Source organism: Malania oleifera, chromosome 6, assembly GCF_029873635.1.
Source record: "Malania oleifera isolate guangnan ecotype guangnan chromosome 6, ASM2987363v1, whole genome shotgun sequence".
Lineage (NCBI taxonomy): Eukaryota > Viridiplantae > Streptophyta > Magnoliopsida > Santalales > Ximeniaceae > Malania > Malania oleifera.
This window is the reverse complement of record NC_080422.1, coordinates 64,563,812-64,589,033: the sequence shown is the minus strand read 5'-3', so window position 1 is coordinate 64,589,033 and position 25,222 is coordinate 64,563,812. Positions and strand designations below refer to the sequence as shown.

Here is a 25,222-nt window from a genome sequence, read left to right as displayed (position 1 = left end):
TCCTAGGATGACGATTCTAGTAAAGGCGGGGCAGACCATTGACAACTTTCGTGTCGGTGTGACGGGACAAACTTAGACCTGTGAGAGTAGTAGCTGACATGGTTAGGTCTATGATTGTGTTAACTGCGTACGATGTAGGAATTCTAACCAATTCCTATTCTTTTTTTGGAATAGAGCCCAAGGATAATAACTTGGAGAGTGGCTCCAAGGAGACGGCAAGAGATGAGTCTCCTTTTGTGTCTCGTGGTTTGGAGAGACAGGTGATCCAAGAGATTGGGCAGAGTGTTAGGAGATGCGAGATATCTTCTACTAATGCGGGGTGTACCATCGAGAGGTTCACACACATGCACCCTCTGACATTTATAGGAGGACCTGATCCGATAGTGGCGGAGGACTGGGTCAAGAAGATCGAGAGGATTTTGGAAGTCCTCCACTGCACTGAAAAGCAGAAGGTCTTGTATGCTACCTTCTAGATGACCAGGGAGGCAGGGCGATGGTGGACGGCAGTGAGCCTGCTTGAGAGGTAGAGAGCTTGTCCATCTGGTATAATGTGGGGCCATTTCAAGGAGGTATTTTTCGAAGAGATACTTTCCAGTCTCCACTCGGGATGCGAAGGCCGATGAGTTTTCGGGCCTAATACAGAGTACTTTGACGGTGCAGAAGTATGCTGCCAGATTTATCGAGTTTTCTCGATTCGCGTCGTACTTGGTTCCGAATTAGCACGAGAAAGCTCAGAGGTTCAAGAGGGGTTTAAGGAAAGACATCCGCCGTCTTGTGGGGATGCTGCAGATCCGTGAGTTCTTTGTCCTGGTGGATAAAGCCACCATAGTTAAGACTAACCTTCGGGGAGATGAGGTAGTACAGGTTCAGGGGAAGAGGCCAGTATCTTCTAGTTCTCAGAGTGGTCATCAGTAGAGTCAGTGGAAAAAGAAGAAGAATTATAGCTCTGGTTATTGGTAGAACACTAAGCGGCCGAGTTATCAGGAGGATCCACCCTCCGCACCATGCGCCAAATGCCGTAAATGGCATGATGGCGAATGTCAGCCATTCTGGGGTGTTTGCTACAACTGTGGCAAGTCAGGCCACATGGCGAAGAGCTGTCAGGAACAGAGAAGGATTATGCCTACATAGAGCCAGAACTATGGGAGTAATCCGATGCCTCGAGGGAACCACCAGGCAACCTCGGCTCCGGCAAGAGTATATTCACTTACTCCAACAGATGCAGAACACGCTGGGGATGTGATGACAGCTACCATGTTATTGCTTTTAAATAGAGCTGTTGTTTTATTTTATTCGGAGGCAACCCATTCATTTATATCTGCTAGTTTTGTGAAGTTGTGTGGGGTTGAAACTGGTGTGATGAATGAGATGTTGTCGGTAACTACGCTGGCTGGGAGTGTAACAGTTTGTAGTAAGATGCTAGGAAACTGCCCAGTGGTGATTCAAGAGAGACTGCTACCAGCAAATCTTGTAGTATACGACATGTCAGGTTTCAACGTCATACTAGGGATGGATTGGTTGTTCTCTAGCTATGCGGTCATTGATTGTCATAAAAAGGTAATATTTAGACCTCCTAGGAAACAGGAATATGAGTTTGTAGGATCGTGTGTGCATTCGACGCCGCAGATTTTATCGGCATTACAGGTGAAGAGGTTACTCTTGGATGGTTGTCAGGGGTACCTAACTTGTGTGAAGGAATTGCCACAAAATGAGTTGAGACTCGATAATATTCGGGTGGTCAACGAGTTTCCGGTTGTGTTTCTAGAGGACTTACCCAGTCTACCTCCGGATCGTGAGGTGGAGTTTGCTATTAAGTTTTTGCCTGGCAAGGCACTGATCTCTAAATCTCCGTACCAGATGGCTCTAATAGAACTTCGGGAGTTGAAGGAGCAGTTGCAGGAGTTACTGGACAAGGGATTCATTCGACCTAGTGTTTCGCCCTGGGGAGCTCCAATATTATTTGTGAAGAAAAAGGATTGGTCGATGCGTATGTGCATTGACTACCATGAGATCAACAAAGTGACGGTGAAGAACCATTACCCTTTGCCTCGTATAGATGATCTTTTTTACCAGCTGCAAGGAATGCAAGTCTTTTCGAAGATTGACCTACGGTCAGTGTATCATCAGGTAAGGGTTAGATTTAAGGATGTTGCAAAGATGACTTTCCGAACTAGATACGGCCACTATGAATTTTTGGTTATGTCGTTTGGGTTAACTAATGCACCGGTAGTGTTCATGGATCTAATGAACAAGGTATTCCATAAATACTTAGACCAGTTCGTAGTGGTGTTCATCGACGATATTCTGGTATATTCGAAGAGTTCGGAAGAGCATGAGTACCATTTGAGGTTGGTACTACAAATTCTGCGGGAGAAGAAATTGTATGTTATGTTAAGTTGAAAAAGTGTGAGTTCTGGTTGAATCAAGTCGCATTTTTAAGCCATGTGGTGTTTGAGAGCGATATCTCTATTGATCCTAGAAAGATCGAAGCTGTGGTCGACTAGGCTAGACCAAAGAGTGTTCAGGAGGTTTGAAGTTTTCTAGGACTGGCGGGTTACTATCGTTGATTCATAGAGGGATTCTCTAAATTATCTGGACCTCTGACACGGTTGACTAAGAAGGGAGTGAAGTTTGACTGGACTAGTGATTGCAAGCACTGCTTTCTCGAGTTGAAGCACCGACTGGTTACGGCTCCAGTATTGACCATTCCTTCAGGGGATAGGAGTTTTGTGATCTCTAGCAACGCGTCTCTGAAAGATTTGGGATGTGTGTTTATGTAACAGGGTAAGGTGGTAGCTTATGCTTCTTGCAAACTTAAAGAGTATGAGAAGAATTACCCTAGACATGACTTAGAGTTAGCTGCTGTAGTTTATGCCTTGAATATTTGGCAACACTACCTGTACAGTGTTTAGTGTGAGATTTTCACTTATCACAAAAGCCTTAGGTACTTTTTTTACGCAAAAGGAGCTGAATATGAGGCAAAGGCGGTGGCTAGAGTTGATTAAGGACTAAAATTGCACGACCAGTTATCACCCAAGGAAGGCTAATGTGGTAGCAAATGCATTGAGTCGGAATTTTAGCATGCAGCAGTAACTGCAGTTGTAGCTCAGCATCATGTCAAACGAGATCTGGAAAGCCTTGGCATAGAGTTGGTGTATAGTGATCATCAAGCTTTTGTTGCTAGCTTGGTAATCCAGCCGACCTTATTTGAGCGTATTAAAACCGCGCAGGCTAGTGATGCGGAGTTAACTGAGATTGTGGAGAAAGTGCAGTAGGGTTTGGTTGTGGATTTTAACATCTCTGACAGAGGTATGTTAAGGTTTGGGACCAGACTGTGTGTTCCAAATGACGATGAGATTAGAAAGAAAATTTTGGAGGAAGCGCATCGTTCTTTGTATATGGTACATCCGGGTAGTATGAAGATGTATCAGGATTTGCGTGAGTTCTTCTAGTGGAGTGGTATGAAGAGGGATATTGCCCTGTTTTTGGAACAGTATCTGACGTGTCAGCAGGTGAAAGTTGAACGTCAGAGACCGGCAGGGCCATTGCAGTATTTACTTATACCAGTGTGGAAATTAGAGCATATTTCCATAAACTTTGTTACCGGATTGCCGTCAGTGCATCATGGGCAGAATTCTATTTAGGTAATTGTGGATAGATTGACAAAATCTGCTCATTTTTACCGACGAAGGTTAGCTATTCTTTGAGTAGACTAGCTGATATGTACATGCATGAGATTGTGAGAATGCACGAAGTACCGGTGTCCATTGTTTCAAATCGGGATCCAAGGTTTATGTCTCGATTTTGGAAGAGCTTACAGGAGGCATTAGGGATGAAGCTTATTTTCAGTACAGCGTTCCACCCTCAGATTGATGGAGAGTCGGAGAGGACAATATAGATGTTGGAGGATATGTTACGAGCTTGTGTATTGGACTTCGGTGGTAGTTGGATTCAATTTCTGCCACTAGTGGAGTTTGCCTATAACAATAGCTTCCAAGCTAGTATAGGGATGGCACCGTTCGAGGCTTTGTATGGTCAAAGGTGTCGATCTCCTTTGTATTGGGATGAGGTCGGTGAACGTCAGGTTTTAGGACCTAAACTCGTGCAGTAGGCATCCAAGAAGGTAGGTTTGATTCGGGAAAGGATTAGATTGGCTCAGAGCCGGCAGAAGAGTTACACAGATGTTCACCGCTGTGAGTTGGAGTTCGACGTGGGGGGTAAAGTATTCCTTAGAATCGCTCCGATAAAGGGAGTGATGAGATTCGGAAGGAAGGGCAAGATAAGCCCGAGGTATATTGGACCATTCGAGGTACTTGAGCGAGTGGGTCCGGTAGCCTACAGAGTTGTGCTACCCTCAGCACTCTCGAGGGTCCATGATGTATTTCACGTATCTATCTTTAGGAGGTACGTGTTGGATCCATCTCATGTTATTAGTTGTGATGAGTTGGAAATTGGGGATACTTTGGCATATGAAGAAATACCTATTCAGGTTCTGGACCATAAAGTTTAGATGCTTCGTACCTAAGAAATACCGTTGGTGAAGGTATTGTGGTGAAACCATGAGGTTGAGGAAGTTTCTTAGGAACTGGAAACAAAAATACGCCGGAAGTATCTGCAGTTGTTCTTAGTAGTACTTGGATAGCAGGGTGGCATAAGAATGTATGTATGTATGTAAACCTCTGTTATCATATTGTATTTAGTGGTTAGTCTCTGGGAGGGTCCTGTTGTATTGTAAGCTCCCGAGACCGTGTATGTATGTAACCACGATATTCCTCCACCATAAGTGAGGGAATGTATGCATGTATCGTAATGGGGCTGTGTATAAATGGCCGCCGTATTCTCTATAGTATGTATGTATGTATCGTGAAGGGGCTGCGTAGAAATGGCCGCCGTTTTCCTTAGAGTGTGTATGTATGTATCGTGATAGGGTTGCGTATAAAGGGCCGCCGTTTCACTTCAAAGTGTGTATGTGTGTAATAGTATAAATGTAGCTGCAATGAGAGATTACAAATTTCGAGGACAAAATTTTTGTAAGGAGGGGAGGTTGTAAAAACTCGAATCGTAATATATGGATTTATTATGTAAAAGAGGGGCAAAAATGGAATTTCACAGAATTCGTCGATGAGGCCATAATTCGTCGACGAAGGTAGAAGGCTTCTCGTCGACGAAATTCAAAAGCTCGTCGATGATAAAAAGTCGAGGGGTTTAGGAAAATTTAGAATATCCGGCTCGTTGATGAGGCTGCCGATTCGTCGACGAGGCTAGTGAAGAATTCGTCGACGAATCTACTCGGGTCAAAGGTGCTATAAAGGATATTTTGGGTTGCTTTGGGGCTAAGTTTCCCCAAACACTCTCTCCCTCTCTCTCTAGAACTCTCCCTACACTCTCTCTCTCTCTAGTTTTGTTTGCTGATTGTTGCTCGGTTTATAAATCCAATGATACTAGAGAAATCAGTGAAGGATTTTCTACGCTTCTAGCGGATCGAAATCACGATTCGGAGGATTTCAGGTTTAGGGCTAAAATCGAGGTAAGTCTCGGTTTTCATTTTTGATTTAGTATATGTGTAGTAGTATGGATTGTAAGCATGTACTATGTTGTGGTTTGTAGGTTTCTGAGTCTCGGTTCGTAGTTTTGAGGACCGTAGAGTTCATAGTTGGATTTCGGGTTAAGGTAAAGGGATTCTGTTTGTATCAATCCATTTTCAAAATCGGGATCCATAAGCTTGTAGGCTACGATCATATGTATGTTTTGGCTGCTTATTCGGGGAAATCTATCAGGTAAAAATGTGGGAGTTTCGAGTTACAATTTTTGGGAAAATTGGGGATTTCAAGTATCATCTCTACTTTGTTTTGGAAACTGTTGATTATGTTAAAATTTTACTATTGAGGTGATCGTAATCCATATTTGCATAAACTGTATACATGAAATTTTAATTGATATGATTTTCCGTAAACCAAATAAGTGTCGTATGTATGGTTGTATGTATTTGTTCCAGGTATTTGTAAAACAGTTATGTCGCGGCTAATTACCGTACGTTGAAATGTATAGGAATGTGAATTCCAAAATGATTCCAGGGATTTGTAAAACAGTCATGTATTGGTTAACTACCGTGGGCGAGAGTGACTGACTCTATATCCGGGGTGTGAAATATCACCCGTATGTTCCGGCTGGTGACCGAAGGGTGTATTCTAAACCGTATGTAGCAATGTAATCACTGTGGGCTAGGTCGTCGCAACGTAGTTGTGCATGTGGCAATGTAATCATGGTGAGACTGTGTGACCTTGTGTAGTTGTGTATGTGGCAATGTAATCATTGTGGGCCTGAGTCGTTGCTTCATAGTTGCGTGTGTAGCAAAGTAATCGCTGTGAGACTAGGTGACCTTGTGTAGTTGCGTATGTAGCAATGTAATCGATGTGAGACTAGGTGACCTTGTGTAGTTGCATATGTAGCAATGTAATCGATATGAGATTAGGTGACCTTGTGTAGTTGCGTATGTAGCAATGTAATCACTATTGGGCCTGATTCGTCGCATTGTAGTTACGTATGTAGCAATGTAATCGATGTGAGACTAGGTGACCTTGTGTAGTTGCATATAGAGCAATGTAATCACTGTAGGCCTCGGTCGTCGCAGCGTAGTTGCGTATGTAGCAATGTAGTCGCTGTGAGATGACGTGACCTTGTGTAGTTGCGAACTAGTGTGACAACACTGACCGTATATTTTGGGTATCGTATGTACTGGAATGGTTTTTGTGAAAATACTAGAACTGTATGTATATGTATGAAAATTTTTTGAACTGTATCGTATTTTATAGTGTTATGAAGTATACAAAATAACACTGGTATGCCACACACTAATATAATCTATTTTCTCCCTTACTGAGAGGTGTTTCACCCCAAGTGTATGTACAATGTTTTTCAGGTCCCTCAGGTGGCTGTAAGTAGTATCCTAGCATCTGGGAGTAGGGGTGTCGTTAGCTACTGCTAGTACCTACTAGGTACGAGTTTTTGTACCCAAGTTGTTGGGATGGTTTTTGTAGACACCTGGCGTATGTTTTGTATTATGGGAATGTATATCCTTGTATGCTATAGACTTTGGTATGGTACCGTTTATGTATAGAAAGATTGTATTCCGCTATGTATTTTGAGGAGTATGGATGTTTATGTGTATGTAAACGGAACATCCATTCACCCTACGGGGTCGAACCCTTTTTGTATGTGGTATCATGTATGTTTTAATTGATACAGAAACAAGTTAGGTTACTAAATTCACCCCCGGGTCCCATTTCCGGGTTTGGGGCGTGACAGATTATCTCAAGTCAAACATACAAGTGTTTATAGAAGGGAATCATTGAAACTAAGTAATGATAAAATCTCAATCTTAGTTTAGGATTTGAAAGATTCAAACTAATAGAAATCTAGAATAACTCGAAAATAATTTTCTCAATAACAATGCACAATGAGATATTGAAATTTGAGCTTGTAAAATATTTTTGCACACAAAAAAATATTAGCCCTAATGAGTCTTGCAATAACTATGCAAAGATCCACTTGGCTTGAAGATTTTTCCAAATCAAAGATTTACTATAAAAAATTTGAGAAAAAAAATCCTTTGCTCAACCCTCCAAAAAAAATCACAAACAAGGATGAACAAATAGGGTTTAGGAAATTCGAGAGAGTTTTTGGCTAATCCTATTTGTTAATCACCACTAATATTGACAAATGAACCTCAATATATTAAGAAAGGGTAAATTATGATCTTTGGGGGACACATAGGGTGTTCTTAAATTTGTTTAAAAATGTTTAGCAAATTTAACCCTGTCTAAACAATTTAACCTCGATAAAAAAATAAGCAACCCGAGAGTTTTTAGGTGCCCAATCTAAGGTTCAGGTGCCCGAACAGACATAGTGAAAAAAGTCATTTTAATGGTTTAGGTACCTGAAAATAAGTTTCATTTGCTGAACCGAGACGATTTTCTAAAAGACCGTGTTTCGGGTGCTCAGTCTGAAGTTCGGTTAACCGAACTTGCCAATTCGGTCACCCGAGGTATATTTGAATGTGGGGTTTAGGTGCCGGTTGGTGAAAAGTAACTTGACAAGTGTTCAGTCAACCAAGGAAGATATGTTAAAAAATTGTTCGATCTGCCAAACACAAGTGAACAAGTTGACCTGTCCATGGTTCAGTCGCCTGAGGCGTTTTGAATGCCACAAGTTATGTCGACCAACCACTCACAAGATTTTCAAATAAGTCTTATTTTGTTTTAGTTTACTCCCCTGATATATTAAGTGATGTTGGGGACTTTCTTATGTGCAAGTGCTAGGACCTAGGGCCTTTCTAAGGTCATTTTTCTTGTCGAAAAAATTCAACATCGATCGACCATCCCTAAGGTCTTTCAACTATGGTCTTGAACTTATAAGTTCCTACATGCATGATGCACATAAATTATTACATACCATTTCCTATATTACTATTACATGCCCAAGATAAACATAATATGAATTACAACTCATGATCAATCTTCTGGATCTTTAGTTTTTAGGTCTTCTCATGCCATCAAGTAATTCAGTTAGTATAATCCTGCACACAAACTTGAAAGCCATCAAATACAAAGAGTATTTTTCATTATCAAAACCGGGTGTGACCCATAGGGTCAACAATTGTCCTCTTTTGTTTTTCTATTTGTTGTCCTTTCACCATTGAAGCTCATTTAGCAAGTGCATGGTTGGACATATTGTTGTAATCCAATTATTGTAATAAAACTTTGTGTTATCTCTTCGATCGTTTCTTCAAAACAGATCTTGGTATTGTTATTCTACACAACAAAATATATAGATGCTCAAAACAAAGAGTAGGGAAAGAGAGACACCAAGATTTTTACGAGGTTCGGATTATCCCCAACATACGTCCTCACCTTTGGCCAATACTACCAAAGGATTCCCCTATTGAACTCCATTCTGGGCAAAGCAAACCATTACAAGTGATTCCCCACACTTAGCCACTTCTTCACTAGGCAAAAGCAATGCCTCTCCAAGTGATACCCCACACTCGATTAAAGATCCAACAATGTGGAATCATCCATGAACTATAAGAAATAAGAAGTAATTTCTTCGTACAACAATATTCTCTTAAAGAGCATATTAGTACAATTTCAAAAACTAAATACTTCAATAATCAAATATCAAATTGAAATAAGATTGAAACTGAAGTAAAAATTCACCAAGTTCCTTCTCCATATGAGAAATCAGAAATGGGAACTCAAAGAATGGTGATCAGCAATGTAGAGATTCAACAATTCAGTTGAGCAAGAATTGGAGTAAGAGAGAACTTTGATAGCAAGTTAGCTTAGCTTTCAGCAGATTTTTCAATTCTTTGTATGATTTGATTTGCAAAACCATGTATTTATAAGCCTAGAAAAGTAATTTTGTGTTGCCCAAGATTACTTGCAGTGTCTTCCAAGTTTTTAGAAAATTTGAGGTACAAGAAACCATTATTTGAAATTTAAAACATTTAAAATTTCTAATTGTTAACAGTGTTCGAATGACTGAAGTATCGAATTTAGTCTTCTTAAGTCTTATATCAAATGACTTAACTAAGGGTTCAATCTTCTGAGGGTGTACTACCTTTTCTGTATTCCTTTAGAAAAATCTTCAGTAGACTGAACTAATTCTTCACTTTTCTAAGGTATATCTTCAGTCTTCTAAGGGTACACCTCAGTCGTCTGGGTAGACCAAATTCAGATTTTTTATTTCAATTTTCAAAAATCCTTTTTACACTTTTGCTTTAATTTCTTATAAAACATTTTTGGGGGTTTTAAATAAGGACTCTAAGTCAATTAATAACCCTGGAAGAGCTTCAAACATATTTCATAAGATATTCAAACATGAAGTACTTACAACATTGTCCTTAAGGCCTAATACTCTACTCTTCAAGCCTTTCATTGTATTTTTCTTTACGTTCCTTTTGACTTAAGCTTTGAGTCAGCTTTAAGTGTCCATATATTTTGCTTATGTTGGTGTTGTTTTGAGCTATCGTTTGGATCACTCTACATATAGATGTGGCTTTTATGAACACGTAAGCTTTCGAATTCTTTTCTTTTGAACTTTGTCTTTCCTGAAACATCACCCCTTAACCAACACATATTAAATTATCTTTTATTTTTTATCATCAAAACAAGCTTGAAGAACCATGTTTAGGCCAACAAAACTTTATTACTCTATATGTACTTGATATTTTTGAAAATTAAGGCAACACACAACTCGCATACGAATCATATTTTTGAAATCATATTGCTGAAAGTAGTCTAAAAGAGTTGTTTTACCTTTGCAAAAGTTTCAACTAAAATTCTGATTCAATCTCTGAATCTCTTCACTCTTAAATTAGAACCGTAGTGATATTATTCTGTACTTCAGCTTCTATATTGTTTTTTGATTGAAGTATACTGAATTTCAATTGTACAAATTTGCACCAACAAAGAGTATTGCTTATACGAACAAATTTGTTCTTATTTCTGTTTTGTTTGACGATTTAGGATTGTTGGATCCTCGCCTAGCAAGAGGGGTATTATCGTTAGGGAGGGATCTCCATCTCGAATGGAGAGAGGTTGTGACATCACATGGTAACAAAGTTGAAAAGGAATCCTCAAAGCGTGTTGCTTGAGGTAAGGAAGTAGGCTACTGGCTGAATCTTGTAAAAATATTGGTTTTTCTCTCTTCTTCCTTTAATCTATTTACATTATTACAAGTATATAAATTCTATGCATGTTTATTTAATTATTGAGATCTAGCTGAATATTGGGAAATTGCTCGAATACTGATTTGATTATCTTTAAATTAAAGAACTATATTGGTTGGATTGAAATTTCTGATTAGATTTATTTGCTGAGTATCTGAATATCACACCTGAGGTAAATCTTGTTAAATTAATTATTCCATTGAAGGAAATTTACAAGGCACTTAAAATCAATCTTCTAAAATTATAAATTCATATTATATCATTGTTCATTATTGAAAATAAATTTAGATTTTTAAGTTTGTTTATCTATTGAAGAATTGAAATTGGGAATTGGTTTGTTATTTTCATACATAGGATTGTTGGTTGATTTTGAGTAAGGTGATTGATAATAATTCTTGTACTTGTGTAATGGTATAAAATTAAATTGAAAAGGATTATACTAAACTAAAGTTTTGGAAAGAAATTTTTAAAACCCAATTCAACCCCCCCCCCCTATTGGGAGTGCACCTTAAATCTCATCTTCTCTTACTCTTTCAATTTTTGTAAGATATAACCTGCGTGTATGCTTTAATCTCATTGAAAATTTTCTAAAAATTGAAACTTGCTGAATATTAATGGATCTTTTTTAATGTTGGTTTGGTTGTGATTGAATATATATCAGTTGTATGGTTGAGTTGTTAAACTAAAAATTTAAGCAAGCATAAAACTCTAGATCCTTGAGTGAAAAACGTGAGGTAAAGTATTTGTAATTGATCACCTGATTAAAGTTTAAGTGCTCAAATAAAAATAAATTGCTTTACTGAAAAAATGTTTTAAGAAAAACATTATTCATTGTTGAAAATCTGATTTTGATATTAATTATACATTTGAAGCATAATTTGAAAGATATTAAAGGTTGAATCACTGAATTTGTTACTTGAATATATCATTGACAATTACTGAAAATCAAACTTTGTCAAATTTGATTAACTGAATTACTTAAAGTTCGATTTTGTATTATAAATTTAGATTTCACATTCAAATTTATATTCGCATCTAAGACTCTTGATTGGTATAGTACGATCACTGCTTAGACATCTTGATAGTGTGATTGTGTAAGTTTAAAATATCTAAGGATAAAAGTAAATAAAAATCCCGCAAATATTATTTTAAATAACCCAATTTACCTCCCTCGTAATTAAACTCTGTTAGATAAGTAGATTATGCTATCAACATCTATGAGGTTCATTTATTTCTTCTTGTTTTTTGGCTCGGAGGTAAAAGGCATCTGTTGCGGGGTAAAAAAATAATTGGGATGCTCCGTCGACTCTCGTTGACCTGAAAGAAGAAAAGAACTAAGGCTTGGAGGACCCGGGGTGTACTCCGGGGGATCACTCCGATGCCTAAGTAAGAGGAAGGCTTTTAGGAAGGCTAAATGCAACAGTAGAATAGTATTATGTCATTTACCTTTGCCTGTACTCCCAATCCCTTCTTATAGGGGCTTGAGTTGACCTCTGGTTGGCTCAGATTTATTGGGTGGGGGCGCGAATCGCTCTCCGACCATAAGTGCGCACACCTATTACTCGGTTTTTAAGGGCGTCGGCGTGAATCTCTCCTCCTCTTCATTAGGTCGGAGCTAATCACTCGTCAGAAAGTCAGACCTGGAGAAAGTATGGGACAGGCGTTGACCTGCCCTTATTAGCGTGATTTGTTATGGGCATATCAGTTGTCCCCCCCTCAGTTTCAAATTTCTAGATAGAATTTTGAATAATTATTTGTGTTTGCATCTTTCCATTTAGAAGTTTTAACACTTCCTCGTGTTCTCCTCTTTTTCTCCTTCTTCCTCTTTTTTTTTTTTTTGGGAAGAATAATTAAGCTGCCGACTATTTGCGCCGAGCTGCTTTGTCTGAACTGTTCGGGCCGAGCTCCTTTGTCCGAGCTCTTTCAAGAAGGACTCGTGCTGAGCTGAGTTTGTCCGAGCTGTTTTGTGCAGAGCTGTTTTGTCCGAGCTCTTTGAAGCAGGACTCGTGCCGAGCTGTTTCTGCCGAGCTGTTCGGGCCGAGCTCTTCGAGGAAGGATTCGTGCGGAGCTGTTCCTGCCGAGCTGTTCGGGCCGGGCTCTTTTTGTCCGAGCTCTTCGAAGAAGGATTCCTGCCGAGATTTTTGAAGAGAGACTCGCGCCGAGCTCTTCATGCCGAGCTCTTGAAGAGTGACTCGTGCTGAGCTGAGTTTGTCCGAGCTATTTTGTGCAGAGTTGTTTTGAGAACGACTCGTGCCGAGCTCTTCTCGCCGAGCTCCTCGAAGAGAGATTCGGGCCGAGCTCTTCATGCCGAGCTTTTCGAAGTAAGACTCAGGCGAGCTCTTCATGCTGAGCTCTTTGAAGAGTGACTCGTGCCGAGCTGTCTGAGAATGACTCGTGCGGAACTCTTCGTGCCGAGCTCTTTGAAGAGAGATCGGGCCGAGGTGTTTCTTCTGAGCTTTTTGAATAATCAGGCCAAGCTAACCAACCTACTCGGCTGTGTGGCACTACAAATAATGCTCGTTGCTTGGGCTTTCCGCGTGATGAGTCGTGCTCATCTGTTGGGTTGTTCTGGCCTTACGAGTCGTGCTCGTCAGTTCGGGCCATCCTCCTAATGAGTCGTGCTCATCTGTTGGTTGGTCTGGCCTCAAGAGTCGTGCTCGTCATTTTGGGCCGTCCGCGTGATGAGTCGTGCTCATCTGTTGGGTTGGTCTGGCCTCACGAGTCGTGCTCGTCATTTTGGGCCGTCCGCGTGATGAGTCATGCTCATCTGTTGGGTTGCTCTGGCCTCACGAGTCGTGCTCGCCATTTTGGGCCTTCTACCCGACGAGTCGTGCTCATCTGTTGGGTCGTCATTCGCGTCTATCTCACTTTCCCGAGGCATCGCTGCACGCTTTTGTCCTGCGAGAGATACAAAAAAGCAGGTTTTAAATGCGTTCTACCTCGGAAAGTGGGTTGGAGGAAAGCATTATTGATGGCCACCCATCCAACGTTGTGTCCGAGGCAACTTGGTGTTTCCGAGGTGGCGTTTGTCCTCGGGAAGCCTCGTCTGTGCACTTGTCAGAGATTTTCTGTGTCCTTTGCCTCCCTCGAGACGCAATCCTTCTCGTAAATGAAAATTCTTGAGATTCCCGCCAAAGGGATTCGTGCGCTCCTCTCTATATAAAGGCCAGTGGACTCCTTCATTCCACACTCATCTTCATTCCAAGAGAACTGCTTCCTTCTCTACTCTCCTCCATTCCACAAGTCCCTTATTTGGTGCTAGGTATGCTTTCCCTTTCTATAGCATTTTTTTCTTGTTGTTCTTCATGTTCTTCATTGTTCTTACGCTAATTTTGTATGTTTGATCTTGTCTTGTAAGATTGCCTAGTTGTTTGTGCGAAATTTTACTGTCTTGATCTGTCTTGGCCTCCTTTCTTCTTGATCTTTGCTGTTGCTTGCTCGTTTGACCCTTGGGTTTAGGTAGTGTTTCCTTCAGGCTTGTTTTTTCCTATGGAGACCTCCTCACAGCCATTAAGAGTACCTACAACTGTTCGGAGCGCTCGTTGTGAGCTCACCTCTTCCGACCTGCAAAATGTTCGTTATTTTTTTGCCATACCATCCAATATCACTGTTAGGTTACCCACTGCTTCCGAATCCGCCCTTGACCAAAAATCCGAGGAGCTCTGCCTGTATACCGATTATCTAGATTTGGGTCTTACGCTCCCTTTTCCCTCCTTTGTTTCTAATGTATTGCGTTTTTATCGCATAGCACCATCTCAACTTGTTCCGAACTCTTATCTTTCGCTCACCTGTTTTGCTGTGCTTCTGCTCCGCTTGGGCCATCAGCCTACCGTCCCCCTCTTCAGAAGTTGTTTCCAAATGCGATCTCACTCTGCAGAGAAAGAGCTATATTATTTCAACTCTCTACCAGGTTATAAGTTTTTCTCACCAGGCAGTTCTTCCATCCATAACTGGAAGACCCGTTACTTCTTTGCGTCGGGAGAGCTGGATTACACAGGCTCCTTTGTCTGGTCTTCTCCTCTTAATGGTAACGTGGTTATCTTTTTCTACCCTCTTTTGCTGGGCTTACACGTAGGTGATCCATCTAACTCATCTTTTCTCCTTTCACCCCTTTTTCCTTTGTAGTTCAGGTGCGCCATCTCCTCCCCAGACTTTCCCCCGAAGAGCAGGCCATCCTTAAAGAACTTCGTGCCCTCGGTGAACAGGGGATTATCCCTCACGAGGAGCTGCTCCAGGAGCGTGTCCTCGTGCAGTGGGGAATCAGCCCCATTTCTTCAAGTCATTCTCCCCCCTTGTTATGTATATGTGTGTATGTTTGGTTGTCGTCTTTACTGTTGGTGTTCTTACTCCTTGTCTCTTTTATCCTTGCAGACATGGACTTCAACAGGTATGAATCTCTCATGGGAGAGGCTAGAAAGCAAAGGGTTAGCAGGAGCAGGAAGAAGAGAAGGGAGGTTGAAGGAGAATCCTCTCACAGGGATGCACCCGCAGTAGGGGATTCCGGCGCCCTTACTGATGAGGTCCATGCTGCTCCTCCTACGAACTCTTAGGCTCAAGTTGAAGCCATCTTCCATGAGCCGACCCGTTCTGCCTCTGCCCTCCGTCGGGCTGTGCATGCTGAGGATTTTGTGCAGGCCCAATGTACCCTTCCTGACGCCCTTTCGACAAAAATTCGCCATACTTTGTACCAGGTGCCTATTCAAAGTGGGCTTTATACTTTTGGACTTATGCATAGCCTTGCTAACTTCCTTATTGGTATTCTCTGCAGCTGGCGACGATGGCTCTAGCCCAGGAGGAGAAGGTCGCGGAGATGTACCGCCAAACCCTCGATACCCGGGAAAAATATGTCCTTGCGCAGAACAAACTGCACGAGGCCGAGGCCCGCGAGCGGGCTCTGCAGGCAGAGATCGATCACCTTCATAGGGAGGAACTTCCTTCCAGAGAGGCTGCTGCTGCTGCTTCTGCTTCTCGAACTGCGGTGAGGAAGTACAAAGAGTCAAACCAATTCGTTATTGACACCTCCAAAGCTTATCGAATTGGTTTCAGAAGGTGTCGGGATCAAGTAAGGACTAAACATCCTGAGATTCCTCTTGACGGTGTAAGCTCTCATGGTTATGGCGACGAGAGTCCCGAGTCTGCAGAGGACCTAGAGGAGGATGAAGAAGGGGAGGAGGTGGAAGTTGGAGAGGGGAGTAAAGCAAACTAGCATGTAGGAGCCGAACATGTATTTTGAATTTTTCAACCTCTATTGTTGTAATGCAACTTTTTGTAAAAGACACTTTTATTACAGCGCTACAAAAAGCGGTTCTTAAGAATAATATTTCTTTAACATTTCGGAATTCCACGTGTTCTTGATTTCTTTCCCCCCTACCTCTTCCAACTTGTAGGTCCCGGGTTTTATCTCAGTAGTGACCTTGTATGGGCCCTCCCAGTTAGGCTTTAGCTTGTGCGACCCTGGCTCGGACGGGTTGTTTGCCTCTTCCTCAGGACTAAGTCTCCTGGCTGAAAATTCCGTACTTTCACGCGGTGGTTGTAGTACTTTGCTACCCTCTGCTGGTACGCGGCAACTTTTATACTCGCCTAATCCTGTCTCTCTTCCAGTAGGTCTATTTCTGATCTGAGTTCCTCGCTATTGGTCTACTCGTTAAAGTATTGCCTTCGCCAAGATGGTATCCCCACCTCTGCTGGGATGACTGCTTCTGCGCCGAAGACAAGCATGAACGAGGTTTCCCCTGTTGCTGCTCTCTTGGTGGTGTGGTATGCCCACATAAGGGAAGGGAGTTCCTCTGTCCAGTTACCTTGCATGGATTCGAGGCGCGTCTTTAGTCCGTGCAGAATCGTCCGATTCATGTTCTCTACTTGTCCATTGCTCTGGGGGTGTGCCACCGACGCGAAGAGAAGTTTAATAGATAGATCCGAACAAAACTTTTTGAAGCGGTCGTTGTCGAACTGCTTCCCGTGGTCTGTAACTATCGCTGAGGGAATGCCATAACGGCAAACCAATGAGGTCCACACGAAGCGTGTAATATTCCGCTCTGTTATGGTGGCTAGGGGTTCGGCCTCTACCCACTTAGTGAAATAATCTATTGCTACTAACAAGAATTTTTTCTGGCCAGTCGTCTGTGGAAGAGGTCCGAGGATATCTATCCCCCACTGAGCAAAAGGGCATGGACTGGTTAGAAGGGAGAGTAGACTAGAGGGTGCATGTGGTACCACTGCGCACCTTTGACATCTGTCACATTTTTTGACGAGCTCCACCGCGTCCTTCTTCATTGTAGGCCAGAAAAATCTCTGTCGCATAGCTTTGTGAGCTAGAGCCCTACTGGCAAGGTGGGTTCCGCATACTCCTTCGTGGATTTCCCGTAGTATGTATTCCCCTTCGTCTTTGCTTAAACATCGAAGGTAGGGCAATGTCAGGGAGCGCCTGTAAAGCTCCTGGCCCATCAACGTATATCTTGCCGCTTTCCTTCTCACCTTTTGAGCCTCCTTATTATCTTCTGGTAAGGATCCGTCTTGGAGGTATAGGAATAAGGACGCTCTCCAATCGTCCTTGTTGAATTCGGACGCCACTGAGTTAATTCTGTCCTCCTCGTACGAGGGTTTCCCTATGCGTTCAAGATAGATAGTGTCTTTCCATTCCGAACCGGTTGCCGAGGCTAACTTAGCGAGTGCGTCCGCCTTTTTATTCTCTGCTCTCGGTACGTGTTCTATGTCGAACTGGGCGAATGCCTCTATGCACTCTCTTGCCTTGGAGAGATATTTTTTCATTCTTGGATCCCTAGCCTCGAATTCTCCTTTAAGCTGCTCTACCACCAACTGGGAATCACTCAGTACTTTGATCTGTGCCACCCCTAATGCTTCCGCCAGGCGCAGGCCGGCTAACAGGGCTTCGTACTCTGCCTCGTTGTTGGTTGATATGAACTCTAGTTTTAGGGCGAAGAGAGTTTCATTGCCCTCTAGGTCAGAAAGGATGAATCCGGCTCCCCCCCCCCCCCAGCAGCATTAGAGGACCCATCAACGTGCAATGTCCACTCCTCCGACTTAGTGGATGACTCAGGGAGCCTTTCTGCTGTAAAATCTGTGAGTACCTGAGCCTTGACTGCGGGCCTCGGTTGATACTATAGGTCAATTTCACTTAATTCTATCGACCACCTCGTCATCCTTCCCGAACTCTCCGGTCGCTGTAGAATTTGTCTCATGGGTAGGTTTGTTAACACGACAATCCTATGGGCTTGAAAATAGGGTCTTAATTTCCGCACTGCACAGATGATGGAGAAGACGGCTTTTTCCACCATACCATAGTTCTTCTCGGCGCCACTTAACACCTTACTTGTGTAATATATAGGCTGATGCTTCCTACCCTCTTCCCGGACCAAGACCGAGCTGACGGCATTCTCTGTGGAAGCTATATATAGATAGAGGTCTTCCCCATTCTTTGCTTTTGTCAAGAGAGGAGGGGATCCGAGGTATTGCTTAAGCTGCTCGAAGGCTTCATCCTGCTCTATCCCCCATTCGAATCCTCCCTTCTTCCGTAGTGCTCTAAAGAAAGGTAAGCCTTTGTCCCCTGAGCAGGAGATAAACCTGCTGAGGGAGGCTATCCTCCCAGTCAGAACTTGGATTTCCTTTTTAGTCCTTGGAGCCTCCATCTCAAGCAGTGCTCGTATTTTATCCGGATTTGCTTCTATACCTCTATGAGTCACCATAAAGCCCAGGAATTTTCCTGCAGAAATGCCGAACACGCACTTTGAGGGATTCAACCTCATGTGGTACCGGCGGAGGAGCTCGAACGTTTCCCTCAAATCTTTACAATGTTGCCCTGCTTCCATGCTCTTCACCAACATATCGTCCACGTATACTTCCATTGTTTTTCTGAGCTGTTCCTTAAAAATCTTTTTCACTAACCTCTGATATGTGGCCCTCGCATTTTTTAAGCCGAAGGGCATCACCCGATAACAATATAGACCCCTGTCGGTGACAAAAGAAGTTTTTTCTTCATCAGCTGGATTCATAGGGATTTGGTTGTACCCTGAGTAAGCATCCATGAAGCTGAGGAGCTCGTGCCCCGAGGTCGAATCCACTAGCTGATCAATTCGAGGGAGAGGAAAGCTGTCCTTTAGGCATGCTTTATTCAAGTCCGTGAAGTCTATGCAGGTGCGCCATTTTCCATTAGGCTTCCTGACCAAGACCACATTGCTCAGCCACTCGGGGTAGTCCACTTCTCGGATAAAGTTGGCCTGCAACAGTTTCGTCACCTCTTCGTCAATTATTTTGATCCGCTCCATCGCGAAGCTCCTTTTTTTTTTCTGTTTCACAGGTCGGTGGTTGGGGTTGACCTGCAACCGGTGCTCTATCACAGCAGGGTCGATGCCGGGCATGTCTGCTGCCGACCATGCGAACAAATCAGAGAATTCGTCCAAAAGTTCCGTCAACTCCGCTTTTAAGGTGTCGGGCAAGTGATTCCCGATCTGTATACTTTTCTCCTGGTGGCCTCGCAGTGGTATGTGGTTGATATCTCCGTGTAATGTACTGATCTAGGGATACTCTCCTCTGACTTCTAGGTCTTCCACCGTTAGAGCTTCTTTAGCCTCCTTCTTCCCTTTCAAAGCCATTACATAGCAACTCCGGGCAGCGGCCTGATCTCCTTTGGCATATCCTATCCCTTGTGGTGTAGGGAATTTAACTTTGAGGTGGTAAGTTGATGTTACCGCCCGAACTGCGTTAAGAAAAGGGCGACCCAAGATGACATTGTACACCGAAGGTCGGTCAACCACCAGGAACTCTGTCAACGTTGTTACCTGCTGCGGGGTTGTTCCTATTGTTACTAGTAACGTGATTGTTCCCAAGGGGTGAACATTGTCTCCCCCAAATCCTACCAAGGGGGTCGAGACGGGCTTCAATCATTCCTTGCCTATCTTCATCCCTACCAAGACCGACCAGAACATGATGTTGGCCGAACTCCCGTTGTCTATCAGTATACGTCTAACCATGTAATTGGCTATGAGTAGGGAGAGCACCAGTGCATCATCATGCGATTGCTGCACTCCCTCTTCATCTCCGCTGTCAAAGGTTATGGCATCACCTTTCTTGTTTCTTTGCTACTGGTTTCCCCTTTTTCCATCGTCAACACCTGTTTAGCATATCTTTTGCGTGCATTCCCGCTATCTCCTCCACTGGCGGATCCTCCAAAGATCACCGCAATTTCACCAATAGCTTTCTCTTCCTTCTCTTTTGTGCCATGCCTCCTCTGCTCGAATGGTTCCCTTTGTGGATTTTCTTTCTTGACAAACCTTGACAGATGTCCCCTCCTTATTAGGACTTCAATTTCTTTCTTCAGCTGAATGCATTCTTCTGTGTCATGGTCGTGATCCCTATGGAATGTGCAAAACTTGGACATGTTCCGCTTATGTAGAGGCGTTCGCATAGGTTCAGGCCATAAGACTTAGTCCTTCTTTTTTATCTGCATCAGCAACTCTGAGCGCAGTACATTTAGAGGTGTGTAGGTGGAGAACTTGTTGTGCTGTCCTCTACTCTTTTGACTTGTTTGCAGTGCACTAGTTTCGTGCCTTTTTATAGATCTATATGTGTCTCCAGATTCTCTGCCGTTGTTTCTCCTCTTCCGCTCTAGACGATTTCCTCTCGTGTCCATCATCTCCTCCAAGTTTATGTATTTCTCTGCTCGGATCATTAACTCCCCCATGTCCACCGCGGTTTTTTCCTTAAGGAGTATAAGAAACTTCCAGGTTGGAGGGCCGTTGTCAGGGCGGCCAAGGCTACCCCCATGTCTAAGTTGCGGATTTCTAGGGTCGCTGTGTTGAATCGATGCATGAAGTTCTTTAAAGTCTTCCGGTCCCCTTGCACCATATTCATTAGATGGCCTGTTGTTTTGGCAACTCTTCGGCTACTAAGGAAGTAGCCAATGAACATTTGCTCCATCCCTTGGAAGGAACCAACAGATCCTGGTCGAAGAGTTCGATACCAGTCTCTGGCGGTACTCTTAAGGGTGGTAGCAAACGCTCGGCACATGATGGCGTCAGGAGCCCCTTGCAGCTGCATTAACATTTTGAAATTTTCCAGGTGATCAATGGGGTCAGACAAACCTTCGTATCTCTCAAAGGTGGGCATCTTGAATCTACTAGGCAATGGAGCTTCCATGATCTCTTTGCTGAACGGAGATTTCGCGGACTTTAGGGATGTTTCACCATAGTAGGGCCTGGTTCTGCCTTCTTTCATCATCTTCTCTATGTAATATATCTTCTTTATTCTTTCCTCGAGCTCGGTGGATCTTTGTTGGTTGACATCCATGCTATTTGCATCTTCTACCTTTTTATCAGGGTGAGTTTTCTCTTCTTTCTCTATTAGTTCGTCAACTTGTTTGTCTGCGCTGGGTTTCTCTTGCGGTAGGGGAAGGACGTGCCCTTCTTGACTCTTCTGTTGTAAGAGTTGGTTGAGCATGTCCTTCATTTCCTTCTGGAAGGCAAGGAACTCCTCCCTACTGACACTAGATGAGTCAGAGGTCCATTGGAGGGATTAGGATGGTTCTTTGGTATCAGGGAAGGAGATAGAATTGCGCGAGGTCGGCATTGCTTGAATGTTTGAAAGTCGAGAGCCAGATAATATCGCCTCCTAAAAGTAATTTTCAACAGACGGCGCCAACTGTTGCGGGGTAAAAAAATAGTTGGGATGCTCCTTCGACTCTCGTTGACCTGAAAAAAGAAAAGAACTAAGGCTTGGAGGACCCGGGGTGTACTCCGGGGGATCACTCCGATGCCTAAGTAAGAGGAAGGCTTTTAGGAAGGCTAAATGCAACAGTAGAATAGTATTATGTCACTTACCTTTGCCTGTACTCCCAATCCCTTCTTATAGGGGCTTGAGTCGACCGCTGGTTGGCTCAGATTTATTGCGTGGGGGCGCGAATCGCTCTCCGACCATAAGTGCGCGCACCTATTACTCGGTTTTTAAGGGCGTCGGCGTGAATCTCTCCTCCTCTTCATTAGGTCGGAGCTAATCACTCGTCAGAAAGTCAGACCTGGAGAAAGTATGGGACAGGCGTTGACCTGCCCTTATTAGCGTGATTTGTTATGGGCATATCAGCATCCAAAAAGAAAAAAAGAGGAGGGGGCAGGCATTGAATTAGTTTAGGAGCAGGGATATACTGCAAACATGATTAATTCTAAATACTAAGCGAGGGACTCTTTATGACTTCCAACTCTTTCCCCTCTTGAAAATAGAATATATGACTACGAGTAATTCAATATATGAATATTCAATCTTAAACTCAATATATAATTGGGAAAAAAACGAAGAAAAGCACGATTGGTAATTAACGAGCCATTGAGTTAAGCTTGAAGGTGGAAACAAAAACAAAGAAAAATATGATTGGTAATTAATGAGCCATTGAGTTAAGCGTGAAGGCGGAAAGAAAACCAAACCAAACAATGGCACATGATGAATTTTCCATCCCACTTGGATGCTCCAAAGTGGTTTAGATTATCCGCATGTGAAGACCAGCATGTGTCGTTTTTTTCCCAAATCCCCATCACCACTTTAGCTCTGGTATATTCATGCCAAGTTCGGTACCATGTGCACTTTGCTTTATTTTTATCTTTCTTCTCTCTCTTCTCTTATCGGCTGTCAGTGCCATTTTAGTTGAGGTGTAAATCAGACACCGTTGTTCTCTCATTCTTTATGAAACATGGTTTCTTAAGGGATCTATATATGTTAAATTGCGCATTACGCCCCGTTTATATTGATTAAAAAATTGTTGGTTCTCCCTAATTAATGTTATCAGTAGATCATTTGTCCCGTTAAATTGATTGTTCTGTCGTCCCAGTTCATATAACTTTTAATCCATTAATTAAAACCGATGCATATATTTTAGTCTCAAGGGGCTGACATTTTGTACATCTTAATGCTTTGTCACCGTCGTGAAGCGTAGCAGGAGCAACGTGCCAAGGTACGCTGGCGTAGCGCCCCAGCGTACACTCAACACAAACATGCAATCTTTGCGTTTCTTCTGGTAGGCTGTGTCGGAGACTCACTTTTCTTTGCTCGTACCTAGATTTGAAAAATAAAACAACCAGATATTGAAAAGAATTAAAGCTGACCAAATTAAACTTGTGAAAGCTTTGTGCAACTCCTAGTAACATTAATAATATAAAAGCAGAAAAGAAGGAAATGGAATCTGACTGCCTTGCGCTAATTTGCTTCATCTGTACATGCCTAAACTCTACTCAGCTCCTTTCTCCTTCATATAGACTTGTAAAAATGACCAAAATATAAAACAAATATTGATATTCCACTATTAATGGCCTCGGCATCTCCATTATTTACGATTTGAGACCTCAGCTGCCTTTGCGAGACGCCGCATGACATCGACCTGAGCTTGAAGAGAAACGATATAATCAACGGTTTCTTCCATCAGGAATAGCTCATTCATGGCTTCTCCTCCAGGGATGAGGCTCTTGAGCACTTGTGTTCTTTTCTTCACCAATTGCTTTGCCGTACAGGTGGCTACAACCCTTTGGGTTGCTCTTTTCTTGGCTCTGCGGATACGGCGGCTTCTTCTCAAGATGCTACTGCTTCTAACCCTCTTTTTGCTGCAAATGACTTGTGATCTGATTGGTGCTTTGTTTATAATGTCACTATAGCCATGACCTAATACCTGTTGAATGATGATTTTGTTTCTGTCATCTTTGGAAGCGTTGGCGAGAAGGGTGTCACTCCAACAGGTTGCAGCATTTCTGGCGGAAGCCACGGCTATGTCCGCCGAGAGCTTAATAGCCTTCTTCCTCTCCAATATGTTCATGTTCTTCTTCAGAGAACTGCATATTTGGAGACCCATTAGCCATTTCTTCAGAAAATCTCTCTTGAATGATCCAGGGGCACGCATTCTGTTAAGGATGAGAAAGTAGAAGAAAAAAAACATGAAGATATACAAACACAAGGAAGGTTTTGCATCATTCGTAGGCTTCGTGCCTAGACTATTAATAATATATATATGGGTTTTCTCTTCAAATTTTAGCATGGATTGGCCATCTTTAATATTTGTGTTTTTTTTTTCAGAAAAAAAAAACAAAAAAAAAACAAATTCTGTCCATGTTATTATTACGACCTTCCTAAAAATTTCTTTCTAATTGTTATCATTGAAGTAAGAGCTATGGGAGTAATAAGGATAGAAGAGTTTCAGAAAAGAGGAGAGATCTTGTGTTAATAGGATATTTGTTTGTTTAAATAATAATTGAGACATTAAAGCTGGTTCATTAGAATGAAACATAAACACCTTGGTTCATGGATTTGGCTGCGGAGAAAAGATGGAATAGAGATACACTGACTAAATTAAATCACTCCTAATTAAGTACCTTGCTTCACCGCTTATGCTTCACTGGGTAAGAAAAGAAATGAGCATGAGAAAGGGTGACTGCAGTTAGAGACAAGTTGCAGGAGATGCAGTTCTGCAGATCCAAGAAAGAGCGTCAGAAACCAAGAAGAGAGAGAGGGAGGGAGAGAGAGAGAGAGAGTGGAAAAGAAGAGGAATGAGAAGGCGAAGAATATGTAGAAAGCCCATTTATTTTGCTGAAAAGGGAGAGGTAGTGGGCCATGCAGGGAAAGACACAGCACATGCAAGCACATGGCGTCCATGACCCACCACCGTAACACTAGGGAATATTGAAGTTTTGTGTGTGTGTGTGTGTGTGTTTATAGTAATGTTCCGGAAACCTAATATTTGCAATTTATCGGGAATACAAAAAAGCTCATTTAATAGCGGCTGGAGTTTTTTCCCGTTTTAACCCTGTATTTTTTAAATATATTAAATAATATTTTTTCTGGGAAAATATTTCTCGGAATAGTCTTGACGTAATCTCGCTACTTCAAGTAGCGAGATTTGATTTGCCACGTGTCATTTCCATAAAAAATATATTATTTAATATATTTAAAAAAAATGATAAATAGGAAAATAAATTATTCTGCGTAATAAATTATTTTCCAATTTATTACGCCGAAAAAATTATTACGCAGAATAATTTTTTTAAATATATATTTTCATATTAAATATAAAGATAAATATATATTTTTTTTAACAAATCTCAAAATTTTAAAACATATATTTTTATATTTTTCACTAAATCTCAAAAACACTATCTTCTGTTTAAAATTTTAAATTAAAGCGATTCACATATTATTTTGGATACCACAATTTAATTTTTAAAAATTGCTAACAAATGATCCTAATTTGAATGTCTTGTTGATAATTAGGCAAAATTATATTTAATAAATAATAAATTAAAAAAATGTAAAGAGAATTATTTAGAGTTTGAAATGGTTTTTATTTACCGTCCTGCGACAAATCCCCAAAACTGTCACCGGTTCTCTCCTCTCCAGAAAATTGTCGCCGATTTTTCTCCTTTCTCAGCCAAAAATCTTTTTTTTTTTCAATTTCTTTTATTTATTATATTTTTTGGGTATTTACACCCAATTTTATACCTTTTTTATATG

General features: G+C 42.0%; 1 protein-coding gene across 2 annotated transcripts; it reads right to left on the bottom strand.

The window, feature by feature from the left end:
- Nucleotides 1-22,843: 22,843 nt before the first annotated feature.
- On the bottom strand, nucleotides 22,844-24,278 carry LOC131158385 (transcription factor IBH1-like 1). 2 transcript variants are annotated; one of them, XM_058113227.1, is made up of 2 exons: nucleotides 24,088-24,278; nucleotides 22,844-23,619 (listed from the first exon to the last, which is right to left on the bottom strand). In XM_058113227.1, exon 2 carries the CDS (start codon nucleotides 23,616-23,618, stop codon nucleotides 23,052-23,054), a length of 567 nt encoding a protein of 188 aa, XP_057969210.1. In that variant the 5' UTR covers nucleotide 23,619; nucleotides 24,088-24,278; the 3' UTR covers nucleotides 22,844-23,051. The 2 variants fall into 2 exon arrangements, with proteins under 2 accessions (XP_057969210.1, XP_057969211.1); XM_058113228.1 differs by having other exon boundaries at nucleotides 22,844-23,550; nucleotides 24,088-24,276.
- Between the last annotated feature and the right edge of the window lie 944 nt (nucleotides 24,279-25,222).

Excerpts from the sequence above, each read along its gene's own strand:
- LOC131158385 (XM_058113227.1), bottom strand. The coding sequence starts at position 23,618 with ATGCGTGCCCCTGGATCATTCAAGAGAGATTTTCTGAAGAAATGGCTA.